Here is a 15,378-nt window from a genome sequence, read left to right as displayed (position 1 = left end):
TCAGGCTCTTATCCAATGTATTGTGATTCTTCTAGGATTAGTATTGGGTATATCTTGATACAGGGAAGTAGAGTAATTACTTATGCTTCGTGTTAGTTGAAGCCCCATTGGAAGAACTAACCTGTTCAGGATTTGGAGTTTGTTGCCATTGTTCATGCATTGTAGATTTGGAGGCACTATCTCTATGGTATGTCTTGTAAGGTATTTATAGATCATCGGAGTCTCCAACACTTGTTCAAGCAAAAAGATCTAAATTTGAGGCAGCAGATATGGTTGGGGCTGCTAAAGGACTATGAAATTACTATTTTATATCATCCTGGAAAGGCCAATGTGGTGACCGATGCCTTGAGTAGAAAGGAGGTGAGTATGGGTAGCCTTGAATTTATTCTTGTTGGTGAGAGACCACTTGGAGTTGATGTTTAGGCCTTGGCCAACTAGTTCATAAGAATAGATATTTCAGAACCCAACGGGGTTCTAGCTTGTGTGGTCTCTCGATCATTTTTATTTGATCGCATCAGAGAGCGCCTGTATGATAATACCCATTTGCTTTTACTTAAGGACATGACTAAGTACGGTGATGCTAGGTATGTTACTATTGGGGATGATGGGGTGTTGAGGATGCAGGCTCGGATCTGTGAGCCTAATGTAGATGGGCTATGTGAGTAGATTCTTGAGGAGGCCCAATTGGTGGAGAAGAATAAAGAAGGATGTAGTGGGGTTTGTAGCTCGGTGCCTCAACTGTCAGCATGTGAAGTATGAGCATCAGAGAACGGGCAGATTGTTTAGAGGTTTGAGATACTGAAGTGGAAATGGGAGCGTATCTCTATAGATTTTGCAGTTGGGCTCCCATGGACTTCAAGGAGGTTTGATGTGATTTGGGTGATTGTGGATCAATTGACCAGTTCTGCGCACTTCATTCCAGTTGGGACTATTTATTTTTCAAAACGGTTGGCTGAGATTTACATCCGCGAGATTCTTTACCTTCACGGTGTGCCAGTGTCCATCATTTCAAATCAGGGCATGCAGTATACATCAAAGTTTTGGAGAGCAGTGCAGCGAGAATTGGGCACCAAGGTTGAGTTGAATACAACATTTCACCCTCAGACGGATGGACAGTCCGAGCACACTATTTAGATATTGGAGGAAATGCTACGCATTTGTGCCATAGATTTCGGGGGTTCTTGGAATCTATTTTTTCCGCTCGCAGAGTTTGCCTACAACAACAACAACTACCAATCGAGCATTTAGATGGCTCCATATGAGGCTTTGTATGGGATATGGTACCGATCTCCGGTGGGTTGTTTTGAGCCAGGTGAGGCTAGACTATTGGGTACTAACTTGGTTCAGGATGCTTTGGACAAGGTTAAATTGATCCAGGATCGGCTTCGCATGGCGCAATCTAGACAGAAGAGTTATGCCAATATGAAGGTTCGTGATATTTCTTACATGGTTAGGGAGAAGGTACTGCTCAAGGTTTAACCCATGAAGGGTGCTATGAGGTTCGGGAAGAAGGGAAAGTTGAGCCCTTGGTATATTGGGCCGTTTAAGGTGATTTAGAGGATTGGAGAGGTGGGTTACAATCTTGCCTTTCCGCCTAGTCTTTGGAGTGTTCATCCATTATTTTATGTTTCTATGCTCTAGAAGTATGTCAGTGATATGTCTCATATTTTGGATTTTAGCACGGTTCAGTTGGACAGTGATTTGACTTATGATGTGGAGCCGGTGGCAATTTTTGGTCAGCAAGTTCGAAAGTTGAGGTCAAAGACATGGCTTCAGCGAAGGTGCAGTGGAGAGATCAGCCAGTTCAGGAGGTAACTTGGGAGACTGAGTGGATGATGCGGAGCAGATATCCATGCCTATTTGAGACTCCGGGTATGTTTCTAGACCAGTTCGAGGACGAACGTTTGTTTAAAGGGGGAGGATGTAACGATTCAGCCGGTTGTTTTAAGAGTTGTAGCCCCGCTCCCCTATTTACTACTCATTTTATTCTTAATAGTTTCTATGTGACTTGCTGGGGTAGTTGGTTCTGGTCCGTAGAGGTTTCAGAATGAGTTCAGACACTTAGTCTCAAGGTTGGAAGCTTAAGTTGAAGAGGTTGACCGGATGTTGACATATGTGTAACAATTATGGAGTGGATTTTTTATGGTTCCGTTAGCTCTGTTTGGTAATTTTGGATTTAAGAGCGTGTCCTGATAGTGATTTGGAGGACCGTAGTTGAAGTAGGTTTGAAATGGCGAAAGTTGGAAATTTAGAAGTTTGATCAAGTGTTGACTTTATGTTACGGGGCTCAGATTTGGGTTCTGGGAGTTGGAGTAGGTCCATTGTGTCATTTCTGACGTGTGTCAATAATTTTAGGTCAAGCGAACGTGATTTGATAGGTTTCGGCATTGAATGTAGAAGTTAGAAGTTCAAAAGTTTATTAGGCTTGAATCGATGCGAGATTCGTGGTTTTAGCGTTGTTTGGTGTTATTTAAAGTCTCGACTAAGTTCGTATCGTATTTTAGGACTCGTTGGTGTGTTTAGTTGAGGTCTCGAAGGCCTCGGGTGGATCTCGGATGGTTATTGGTGTTACACCCTATATTTTCACACATAAAAGTGCGTCGTAAGCAAACTAATGTAGGAACAAAAATAAGATAACATTAGAAAGTATATAAAGTAAGTTAATCATGTTACCTCTAAGGTCACAAATATTAAAGATCATGAACAACAAGTACAAAGAGGATTGGAAGGTTCAGAAGCTAAAGGAATTGAAGAAAACAATGTTTCGTCGAAAGTCAACAAGATGGGAATGTTATAACATGTACTTTTGGGGTAAGACTAGGGTGCTTAACATGAAAAGGAGGTTATGTTATTAATTAGGGTAGTCGTATGGTATACATGTGTTATGTTTTGAAGTCAAGCGAGTTGTGGAACAAAAGCCGATGAAAGTGATCGCAAGTTACGTTCATAAGTTTTACTGAAAATTTAGGTCAAATGTAATTGCGATTTTCTCCCAATATATTTAGAGTTACGGGGTGTTCCATTATTAATTTGAATATCTATGAGTCTACTTTCTAACGCATTAAACCGTTTGTCAATACGACATAGGAGTAGAGAGATATAGTCCTTTTAGCAAGACTACGCAGACAGCTAGGTGACAAGTAGGTGTGTCACCTACTTGCTTAAATAAAAGCCCAAAAAGGGGCCATTTAGGGTCGTTTGTTGCGACCAAAACACTCACGCAAGTGCACGCGATCGACAAGTAATATAGTAGTAAGTAGAGTGTCGTTCCCACGAGGAATTGTGATCAACTTATCGACTGATGTAGACTCAAACAATTATCAATTCAAGCTAAATTATCACAAAATATATAAAGAACCAATTTACAACTTACTTAATAATTGCACAATAATTCAACACAAAATTACTACACCAATTACACAATATTTTGATAACAATTTTGGTAAAGATATTCCAGGGTCATGGACTTGCTAGAGATCATGCTACTATTTTAGCTTAAGATTGATTTATTGAATTATCCGGGTTATTGATTATAGGGTTAATAATATTCATAAGAATCTTTCGAGTTCTTATGCATCTATTCAAGTTAAACTAATACCTATATGTCTATGGTATTAATATTAGCAAGAATGCATTTACAACTCCTATTTTTCAACCAAACAAGGCAATTAAGTATATGTCTATCTTAATTGCAAATCTTTCACCCGATGCCCAGGATCCGGATCTTGCTCTATTTGATTCTATATGCAATCAAGAATTTCCTTTTTCAAGTTTAACTCAAGATCCGTAAATAATATTTCACTGTTAGCTACGCAGTAAAATAATTAGAAGCAGAATCAAATAAACAACCCATAACGATAGATTCAAGATCTTCAATCTAAGCTTCAAACAACAAGATCATCTAACATCCATGACCCAAGAATACTAGAGTTTTTAGCTACTCATATTCATACAAAAATAACAACAATAAAAATCTTTAAACATAATATACGTAAACACTAAGAGAAGTTTTCGAAAAACTCTTTCAATCTTTGCTCCAAGTTGATGTTCCTATTGATTTTTGATAGTTGAAGATGAGTTTTCCTCCTCCTTCTCTCTCTAAAAATCAGCTCTTCCCCTCAAAATCTGATTAACTCCAATAATGGAGTTCTTGCTTTTTGTAAATTGAGTGGGATTTTGAATAAATTCCAATTTTACCCCTTTAAACAACCTTTCCCGAAGTCTGGACTAGCGCGGCCGCACATCTGGCCGCGCTAGTCCAGTTGTCCCATATTCTTGATTATTTTCTTGTTCTTCCACTCTAATTAATTCCGAGGGGTTTTTCATTTATTGCTCCAAAATGGTTCCAATCATATTTGATTTACGTAATATACGCTTCTTTACCTGAAATGTATACAATTCACTATTAAAGCCCATAATTCAGCAATTAATCACAATATATCATTGGAATATCATCAAGCAGAAGCATAAACAATAGCTAAATCACCCAGGTTTCGCTTATTATCAACACCCCACACTTAATCCATTGCTAGTCCTCGAGCAATCAAATTATTATATTAGAACTATCTCTAAAGATCCCTTTTCTCAACTATTTCCCTTAATGCATTACACCGAGAACAATGTACATATGTTGCTCCTAGCAGTGAACAATCCTAGCTTTAAAGTTGAATCTCAAGTGCCATGCATATTCAAACTTCCTCAACTTGCTCTTTACAGAAGTCAAGATTTTCTTTTCTATCACAATTCATATGACCTCACAATTACATTAACAAAGACTGAGTTCAATCCCCCACATTCAATTCATATATTCATATATATCAAGGAAATCACTCACTCTCACAAAAGAAGTCACATGCATGCAATTGGTACCATAAGCTTGCCCTTAATGTAAATCTCTACTAATGTAGGCTAGCTCAATCCGAAATCAATTAGGACTGTTTCATGGTTGTAATGAGGGCTAAGGGACGGGTAGGATGTATTTAGGAATAGTGACTCAACCCCTAAGCACTTTAACACATCAGCTAATTTCAATTTTCAGCATAAATTCTTCAACCTACTTCTCATTTATACATAATGTCATCCCCACAAATACGCCCTTATTCTTTAAGCACTCTATTAATTCATTCCCACTAACTAGAGCAAAACACATTGTAATTTTTTTTCTTGTCACTCAATTTCTGCTAGTGTGTTCATTTACAACATCAGTGCACCTTTCATCCTTTTATTGATTCCACTCAAAAGCCACCCCACACTTATTTCCTTCTTACTTCTTTTTAACGTTCTTCACACAATTAAAGTGCTTTAAGAGGTAAAAGGATCAAAACACTGTCAATTAAGAACAAAAGTGTATAGGCTTGTAATGCGGGTGCCAAACAAAAGTCTAAAGGCTCAAAAGGGTTAACTAGGGACAAATTTTATTTGTGATAAGCAATTAAGCTCAAAAAGGGCAAAGAAAGCCTAACATCATTTTTCAAATCGAGCATCACCTAATATTTCGCTTTAATTCACATACCAGGCAAGTTCTAGACACAAATACAATGCATGGACTATACAAATACTCACCACACATGGCATATGACTCATTCCAGATCAGCCCATCAAGACACTCCATTAGAGCATTCAATTCAGTGCAAACATACAATTTAAGGCACTTTCGGTGAGATTCAACAATTAAGACTAAGCGTTACACTATAAGTTCTATTGTGTTCAGGTGTGTCAACGCTATGAGTTCTCTTCTATATATGCTAACTGAAAAACTACATATGCCCGTTTCAAAATAAACCCTTGAAAAAGAACCGTGGCTTAAAGAAAAACCAAAGGAGATTTGTTATACTACCTAAAAATACCAAAAAAAATAAATCTTTTTGTTGTTTTTCAATAAGCGCAGTCCCTCAAGAAATCCTATCCAAAAGTATCCGTCATCGGGCCGCGCCGATATTACTACTTAAAAAAAATATGTTTTAAGTACAATTACTCCAACAATACTAAATCACCAAAACATTTAAAAACAAAAGTGAAATAATCACGCAATCCCAAAACATTCCAACAATCCAAAACAATTAAAACAACCTAAAAACCCAAAATAATTAAAACAATCTTTCCACCCCCCCCCCCACTTAAACGTAAGGCATGTCCCCATGACTTTCATTTCTAAAAAGGAAAGAGGCAAAGATAATTCCTCGAAACTTCATTCCTGATCTGAGACAGTGTCAGGATTCACATTACATGCACGCCCCAATGCTATAAGCCAACCCATAAATTTTTTCTCCGACTTGACTTGTCGGTCAGCTATCTCCTCTACACGGTTGCTCAACCCACTCATAGTGATGCGAAGATCCTCCACGTCTTTTTCCAATGTGTTTTGACGAGGCAATCTGGTAGATCGGGAAGATGAAGCTGCTCGTGATAATGTTGCTGCTAGTGCTGCTTGTGATGCTGATCTTGACAGTTTCGCAGCTGATGACAGTCTTGCAGCTGATGCACGGGGTGCTTCTGGCTGCGCCTCATTTTCGACATTCATTGCCTCATTTTACTCCTCCTCATCATCGTCGTCATCATCATCAGAGCTACTTGATTCTACCACCTCTACTACCTCCGGCTCTTTTCCTGTTGTCACTTTATCAGCTCGGAACTTGCTTTCCTTTTCAACCAACCCATCAGCAGGTTGGTATTCTGGCACACTAGCAGCCCTGCATAGTTGAGTAACCAGTGAAGGGAAAAATAATCCATACCTCTTGATTTTGCAGCGAGTGAACATCTCATCATACATGATTTTAGCTACGTCAAAATCGTGACCATTAACAAAACACTAGACAAGACAAGCTCGGGGTCCATTGACTTCCGTTTTATTGTGTGATGGGATCAATCGGGCACATATGAGATGCAACCAGCACTTTGCTTCAAATGTGAGTGCATTAGAATGAAATTTCTGCCCATAAGTCATCCAAGAAATTTCCTTGCCAGGTGCCAAAATGGTCTCAAAGAATCTTTCCCAAATTTCGTATGTGGGTGCCTTACCATAGTTATAGAAGTCATTATGCTCCTCTGGAGGTGCAGGCAGCTGATAAGCAGTATGAATTGCCTCAAGTGAAGCATTCACTGCTCTTTGGCGCACTGTGACTATTCCATTTGTATGCTCTGGAGCATTGGCATAAAATTCTCTTACAACCATGAGATTTGCCTCACCTGGTTCGTTGTCGAATGTGTGTAAGCCCCTTCTCAGCAACTCATCGTGCATATGAGTGCACAACCGCTGAAGTTTTCTCATGTCAACACCTCTTTCAGGAATTGGTTTCTTTTCAGCTTTTTCTACAAATCGGTCCTGAGCTTTGGCTGAAACAAATCTTGTATTATCAAATGGGCGTGCAATTACTGCCTCTCGTGACCTAGCTCTGCCTGCTTGGTTGCTTGAGGAAGGACCTGTGGTACGTCTTTTTCTGGAGTTAGTCATTATACCTGCCAAACAATAACATATTAACATAGCTCAATCTAAAATTCACGGCTCAATGGGGTTACTTAGACTTCACACTCATCGTTGGTTACAAACTACATTTTCTTATTCATGGGGGCTTTTTCACAAACACATTGCATGCATTGTATTATCATGACCCCTTTTACACTTGTTAGAACAATAATCACCCTTATTCACCCATAAAACATCACCAATCAAGTGGTTCTCCTCCCCGCACTCATCAACCAACAATACCCCCAAGTATTTCACTAATTTATACATACAATTTATGTACAATTAACACAACATATGTATAAATACTTCAACAGAAATTCGAAAAATAGCAATAAAAATAAAACTAAATTATCACTAACATTATTCTCTGTATAAAAGAACTATACGAGAATAGTTCACTATTATTACACAATACCCATCAATACTATCATTATATTTACTTAAAATATAAAAACAAAATCTGAAAAATAACAAGAAAAATAAAAGAAGATTATAACTTAGAACTTAAAACTAATTTCTTATTAACATTTCAACTTATAATATCAACACCATTCTCAGAAACCAACTTTAACAACTATAACTACTTTATTTGCATATAAACAAGAATCTGAAAAAGGAAAAAAAATAGAAAAATAAAAGAAAACAAAACAAGAATTCATACCTTTGTTGGAAGAGAATGGTAAAGAATATGAAGGTGAAGATAGAAAAGAAGATTTGATAGGGATTGTTTGGGTGAAAATGGTGAAGAAAAATGGTAAAAGAAAAGTTTGGAGAAGAGAAGGGTTTTGAAGAGGGGAAATGGGGTTAGAGAGAGAAGTAATTTGTTGGAATGGGGGTTTTTGGGGAGAGGGTCGGTCAGATAAGGGGTAATTAGGGGGGTAGGATAGTAATTTTAATTAACAAATTAAAACAAAAAAAAACAAAAAAAAAACGAAAAATTTCACTGGACTAGCGCGGTCAAATGCGCGGCCGCGCTAGTCAGGTGTGCGTCCAAGACAGAGAGCAATTCAACTAGCGCGGTCAAATGCGCGGCCACGCTAGTCAGGTGCGCGGCCAAGACAGAGAGCACCCCAAAGTAGCGCGGTCAAACGCGCGGTCAGGTGCACGGCCGCGCACCTGAGCGATTTCTGATTTTTTTTATTTTTTTTATAATTAAAAGCATCAGCCCTCATTCACTTGTATTTATTAGTACACAATAAACATCATAATCTAAAATACCATGATCGTTGGGTTGCCTCCCAACTAGCGCCTTATTTTACGTCGCGGCACGACGCCATATTGCATTATACATCAATTAAATCTACTAAGGTTTTGTGACGTTGAATGTCACCACCCCAGTAATGTTTAATTCGTTGCCCATTTACCAAGAAAGTACCACTTGAATTTGTGTCTCGTAATTCAACTGTTCCATGATGAGTCACGCTTACTACAACGAAAGTGCCTGCCCAACGAGACTTAAGCTTTCCTGGAAAAAGCTTTAACCTTGAATTAAACAGAAGAACTTCTTGACCCGGCACAAACTCACGATGTTGGATGTGCTTATCATGCCATCTCTTGGTTCTTTCTTTATATAACTTGGCATTTTGATAAGCATGCAACCGAAACTCATCAAGTTCATTGAGTTGTAGCAGTCTTTTTTCACCGGCTAAGTCCATATCCATATTTAGCTTTTTGATTGCCCAATAGGCTTTGTGTTCTAGCTCAACAGGCAAATGACATGCCTTTCCATAAACCAACCTGTATGGAGAAGTACCTATTGGAGTCTTGTATGCAGTTCGGTAAGCCCACAATGCATCTTCTAACCTACCGGACCAGTCCTTCCTATTTGCGCTCACAGTTTTCTCCAAAATCTGTTTTACTTCCCTGTTTGACACTTTAACTTGACCACTCATTTGAGGGTGATATGCAGTAGCAACCTTGTGTCTCACACCATATTTTGCTAGGACATTTTTCAACAATTTGTTGCAAAAGTGCGTTCCTCCATCACTTATCAACACTCTTGGAGTTCCAAAGCGTGTGAAAATATGCTTCTTTACGAAACTTACCACTACCTTCGCATCATTAGTGGGAAGAGCAATAGCCTCAACCCTCTTAGACACATAATCAACTGCAACCAAAATATATCTGTGCCCATTAGAATATGGAAATGGTCCCATGAAATCTATTCCCCAGACATCAAAGAGTTCTACTGCCAAAATATTTTGTAAAGGCATCTCGTGCTTCTTCGTGATCGTTCCGGTTCTTTGGCACCTGTCACAATTTTTAACAAAAGCATGTGCATCTTTAAATAATTTTGGCCAGTAAAAACCTGATTGCAAAACCTTTTGTGCAGTTCTGTCTCCCCAAGATGACCTCCATAAAGAGAAGAATGACAGTCATGCAATATTGCATTTATCTCCTCCTCAGGGACACACCTTCTTACCAATTGATCTGTGCATTGCTTATATAGAAAAGGCTCGTCCCACATGTAGAATCTCACATCATGCAAGAACCTTCTTCTATGGTCAGCTGTGAATTCTGGTGGAGTCACCCCACTTGCAATGAAATTCACATAATCAGCATACCACGGGGTTTCATCCGATGTGATAGCTAGCAATTGTTCGTCAGGGAATGTTTCTTTGATTGATTCTCCTTCAGTGACATGGCCTCTATTTTCCAGCCTGGATAAATTATCTGCAACCTGATTCTTTGTTCCCTTTCGATCTCGAATCTCCAAATCAAATTCCTGCAAAAGAAGAACCTATCGAATTAATCTTGGCTTGGCATCTTTCTTTGCAAATAAATACCATATAGCGGAGTAATCTGTGTAAACTATGACTTTTGTCCCCACTAGATAGGATCTAAACTTATCAAATGCCCATACTACTGCGAGCAACTCTTTTTCAGTAACATTGTAATTCATTTGAGATGAATTAAGAGTTCTACTCGCATAGTGAATGGAACAAAATATTTTCTCCTTCTGCTGCCCCAAAACAGCTCCAATGGCTATATCACTTGCATCACACATCAATTCAAATGGAAGTTTCCAATCTGGAGAAATGATAATCGGTGCAGTAACTAATCTTCGTTTCAGCTCATCAAATGCTTTCAGACAAGCATCATCAAACTTGAAAGATGTATCTTTCTCAAGAAGCCTGCACAAAGGAGATGAGATTTTTGAAAAATCCTTGATGAAACGACGGTAAAAGCCCGCATGGCCTAAGAAACTGCGAATGCCTCTAACTGATGTTGGTGGAGGTAATTTTTCAATTGCTTCCACCTTTGCTTTATCCACCTGCAATCCATTCTTAGACACTTTATGCCCTAAGACTATGCCTTCACGTACCATGAAATGGCATTTTTCCCAATTTAATAACAAATTTGTTTCTTCACACCTAGCAAGGACCTTATCAAGATTCATTAAACATTCATCAAAAGAACATCCAAATACAGAAAAATCATCCATAAATACTTCCACAAATCTTTCAACCATATCAGTGAAAATAGCCATCATACACCTTTGAAAAGTCGCAGGTGCATTGCAAAGACCAAATGGCATTCTTTTAAATGCATATGTCCCATAGGGGCATGTAAATGTGGTCTTTTCTTGGTCTTCTAGGGCTATAACAATTTGATTATATCCCGAGTAACCATCCAAAAAACAGTAGTATTCCTGCCCGGCTAATCTATCAAGCATTTGGTCAATGAAGGGAAGGGGAAAATGGTCTTTGCGGGTGGCATTATTCAATTTTCTATAATCTATGCAAATCCTCCACCCAGTAACAGTTCTAATGGGAATCAAATCATTGTTTTCATTTGTTACTACGGTCATTCCTCCTTTCTTTGGAACAAATTGGACTGGACTTACCCATTTGCTATCAGATATTGGAAATACGATACCTGCATCAAGCCATTTAATCACTTCTTTTATTACCACCTCTTTCATGTTCGGATTTAGGCGGTGTTGTTGTTCTATGCTTGGCTTGTGCTCTTCCTCCATGAGAATTTTATGCATGCAACAAGCTGGACTAATACCTCTTATGTCGGACATTGTCCATCCAATTGCTCTTTTATACTCACGTAGTACTCTTAACAATTTCTCCTCCTGCAATTCAGACAAGTCAGCCGAAATATTAACAGGTAACGTTTCAGAACTACCCAAATAAGCATAACGAAGATGAGAAGGTAAAAGCTTTAATTCCAATTTGGGAGCTTCTTCAACTGAGGGCTTCAGAGGAGGACCATCTGGCCTGTTCAACGGTTCAAAAAGATTAAAAACTTTTATATATTCACATGTTGCTTTCCAATTATGTTTCATCTCCTCAACCTCATCATTAATCTCTAAACTTTCAAATAACACAATTGCTTTTTCTAAAGAGTCCTGCAAATATACACTTGAGGTAACAAGTTGTTCATCAATCTCCATGATAGATATCATAGACAATTCTTCATACTGCCGAGGAAGTTGAATTGCTTTATATACATTAAAAACAGCTTCCTCGTTGTCAACTCTCATGATCATTTTTCCTTCTCTTACTTTAATTATAGCATCACCTGTAGCCAAGAGAGGTCTTCCCAATATAATAGGAACTTTTTCATCGGCCTTAAAATCCAAGATAATGAAATCAGCTGGGAAAATAAATTTCCCAATTTTCAGTAGCACATCTTCTATCACCCCTTCCGGGTACGCTATGGACCTGTCTGCTAGTTGCAACATCACTGTGGTGGGTTTTGGAGCTCCCAAACCCAATTGTTTATACAAATACAATGGCATCAAATTTATGCTTGCTCCCAAATCACAAAGTGCATGACCTACGTCAACATTGCCTATTCTTACAGGGATAGTAAAGCTGCCAGGGTCCTTAAGCTTTTGAGGAAGCTTATTTTGGACCCTTGAAGTGCACTCTTCAGTAAGTGCAACTGTTTCAAATTCAGTCAGTCTCCTCTTGTTAGCCACAATGTCTTTTATGTATTTGGCATATTTTGGAATATCACGAATCACATCTACCAACGGAATATTCAATTGAATCTGACTCAACATAGAGAGAAATTTGTTGAACATGCGATCGTCATTTTTTCTCTGCAACCTTTGTGGAAATGGTGGTGGTGGCCTTGAAATGTTTACAGGTGCTGGAATTGTATCATCTTTCCTTACTTCCTGTGTTGCTTTGGGAATTAATTCACCTTCAGGTATTTGCTTGTTCTTTTTCTTTGATGAAACTTCTTCTAACTCCCTTCCTGTTCTAAGTGTAATTGCACTCACTTGAGGATTTTTCTCTGTATCACCAGGAAGTGCCCCTGCAGGTCTAGTATTTTGATTTGCAGCCAGTTGTCCCATTTGCCTTTCAAGATTTTTGAAGTCCGTTCTGAGTTGCTGATTGTCTTGCAACAATTTTTTAATAAATCATTTGTACTTTCTTCTGCCTATTGTGGTGGCCTTTGAGGTTGATTAAAATTTACTTGGGGTCTATATTGATTCTGATTTGATTGATTTCCACCCCAAGAGATATTAGGATGATTCCTCCAATTTGCATTGTAAGTGTTCCCATACTGTGCGTGTTGGTTCATCGGCCCTCTGCTTTGTTGCCCCACATAATAAATAGATTCAAGATTTGTTGGGCACATATCACTTGTGTGATTATCTCCACACAGTTCACAACAAGCTGACATTTGTTGAACCTGCTGCATTGGTTGTGATGTTCCCATTGTCATTCTGGTCATTTGATTTGCCATTTTTGCTAAATCTGCTCTCATGGCGGAAATGTCATCCAGTTCAAGTAACCCTGCTTTCTGTTTCATTGCTCTCCTTGGTTCTCCTTCACCTTTCCAATTATGATCATTAGCAGTAAAGTTATTTAGCAGAAGTTGTATTTCACTGTATGATTATTCCATGCAACTACCTCCACAAGCTGAATCAAGATTCATTTTGGAAGTTTCATCCAATCCATCAACAAAAGTATGGCCCAGTACTTCATCAGTTTGACAATGATGAGGACAATCCCGAAGGAGTTTCTTGTATCTTTCCCAGGCTTGGCGAAGAGTTTCACCATCCCGTTGTTGAAACCCAAGAATCTGACTTCGCAAAAACTTTATCTTTTTAGTGGGAAAAAACTTGATTAGGAATTTCTTTGCTAAATCGTCCCAATTGTGGATTGAATTAGCTGTCTCTTTTTGCAACCATTCTCTAGCATCCCCCAATAATGAAAAGGGAAATAAGGTCAGCCTGACATAGTCCTTGGAAACATTTGGATAATTGTAAGTATCCGTTATTTCCAAAAAATTTTGAATGTGCCTTTGTGGGTCTTCATGAGATAGACCAACATATTGCCCAGTGGACTGTATCATCTGCACCATGTACTGTTTAAGCTCAAAGTGACCGGTGATTTCAGGCTTCACAATGGCCTGAGTCATATTAGCAAGGTTTGGCCTTGTTGCTTCTGTCACCGCACGTTCTTGATTACCTGCCATCACTGTTGGCTGTAGTTGAACTTGAATGTCCAACTCTCTTTCTATTTTTTTTCTAGCTTCCCACTCCTTCCTTGTTCTATGAATTGTTCGTTCAATTTCAGGATCAAAAGGGAAGAGGTTGTTTGTGCTTCTACTCCTCCGCATTCAAGAGAAGAGCCTGCGCAACACAAACAAAGTAGATGGAAAATTTATGTTTTTATTAACAACTAATAAAATCTTAAAACAGTCAAGTAGCTAATCTTAAATTCCCCGGCAACGGCGCCAAAAACCTGTTGCGACCAAAACACTCACGCAAGTGCACGCGATCGACAAGTAATATAGTAGTAAGTAGAGTATCGTTCCCACGAGGAATTGTGATCAACTTATCGACTGATGTAGACTCAAACAATTATCAATTCAAGCTAAATTATCACAAAATATATAAAGAACCAATTTACAACTTACTTAATAATTGCACAATAATTCAACACAAAATTACTACACCAATTACACAATATTTTGATAACAATTTTGGTAAAGATATTCCAGGGTCATGGACTTGCTAGAGATCATGCTACTATTTTAGCTTAAGATTGATTTATTGAATTATCCGGGTTATTGATTATAGGGTTAATAATATTCATAAGAATCTTTCGAGTTCTTATGCATCTATTCAAGTTAAACTAATACCTATATGTCTATGGTATTAATATTAGCAAGAATGCATTTACAACTCCTATTTTTCAACCAAACAAGGCAATTAAGTATATGTCTATCTTAATTGCAAATCTTTCACCTGATGCCCAGGATCCAGATCTTGATCTATTTGATTCTATATGCAATCAAGAATTTCCTTTTTCAAGTTTAACTCAAGATCCGTAAATAATATTTCACTGTTAGCTACGCGGTAAAATAATTAGAAGCAGAATCAAATAAATAACCCATAACGATAGATTCAAGATCTTCAATCTAAGCTTCAAACAACAAGATCATCTAACATCCATGACCCAAGAATACTAGAGTTTTTAGCTACTCATATTCATACAAAAATAACAACAATAAAAATCTTTAAACATAATATACGTAAACACTAAGAGAAGTTTTCGAAAAACTTTTTCAATCTTTGCTCCAAGTTGATGTTCCTATTGATTTTTGATAGTTGAAGATGAGTTTTCCTCCTCCTTCTCTCTCTAAAAATCAGCTCTTCCCCTCAAAATTTGATTAACTCCAATAATGGAGTTCTTGCTTTTTGTAAATTGAGTGGTATTTTGAAGAAATTCCAATTTTACCCCTTTAAACAACCATTCCCGAAGTCTGGACTAGCGCGGCCGCGCATCTGGCCGCGCATCTGGCCGCGCTAGTCCAGTTGTCCCATATTCTTGATTCTTTTCTTGTTCTTCCACTCTAATTAATTCCGAGGGGTTTTTCATTTATTGCTCCAAAATGGTTCCAATCATATTTGATTTACGTAATATACGATTCTTTAC

At 38.2% G+C, this 15,378-nt stretch overlaps 1 protein-coding gene across 1 annotated transcript; it reads left to right on the top strand.

Annotated features, from left to right (window-relative positions):
• Positions 1–1,248: 1,248 nt before the first annotated feature.
• Positions 1,249–1,815, top strand: LOC138878325 (uncharacterized). The gene is made up of 2 exons (XM_070157992.1): positions 1,249–1,461; positions 1,642–1,815. The coding sequence occupies exons 1-2, from the start codon at positions 1,249–1,251 to the stop codon at positions 1,813–1,815; spliced, it is 387 nt and encodes a 128-aa protein (XP_070014093.1).
• The last annotated feature ends 13,563 nt before the right edge of the window (positions 1,816–15,378 follow it).

Source organism: Nicotiana sylvestris, chromosome 9 (assembly GCF_000393655.2).
Source record: "Nicotiana sylvestris chromosome 9, ASM39365v2, whole genome shotgun sequence".
Taxonomy (NCBI): Eukaryota; Viridiplantae; Streptophyta; class Magnoliopsida; order Solanales; family Solanaceae; genus Nicotiana; species Nicotiana sylvestris.
Note: the sequence above shows the minus strand (reverse complement) of the source record. Positions and strands in the feature narration are given on the sequence as shown.

What these genes read in the sequence shown, in the direction of transcription:
- LOC138878325 (XM_070157992.1), top strand. Translation starts at nt 1,249, where the DNA reads ATGGCTCCATATGAGGCTTTGTATGGGATATGGTACCGATCTCCGGTG. An exon ending in CTTACATGGTTAGGGAGAAG is followed by an intron (nt 1,462 to 1,641) that starts GTACTGCTCAAG and finishes TCTATGCTCTAG; the next exon opens with AAGTATGTCAGTGATATGTC.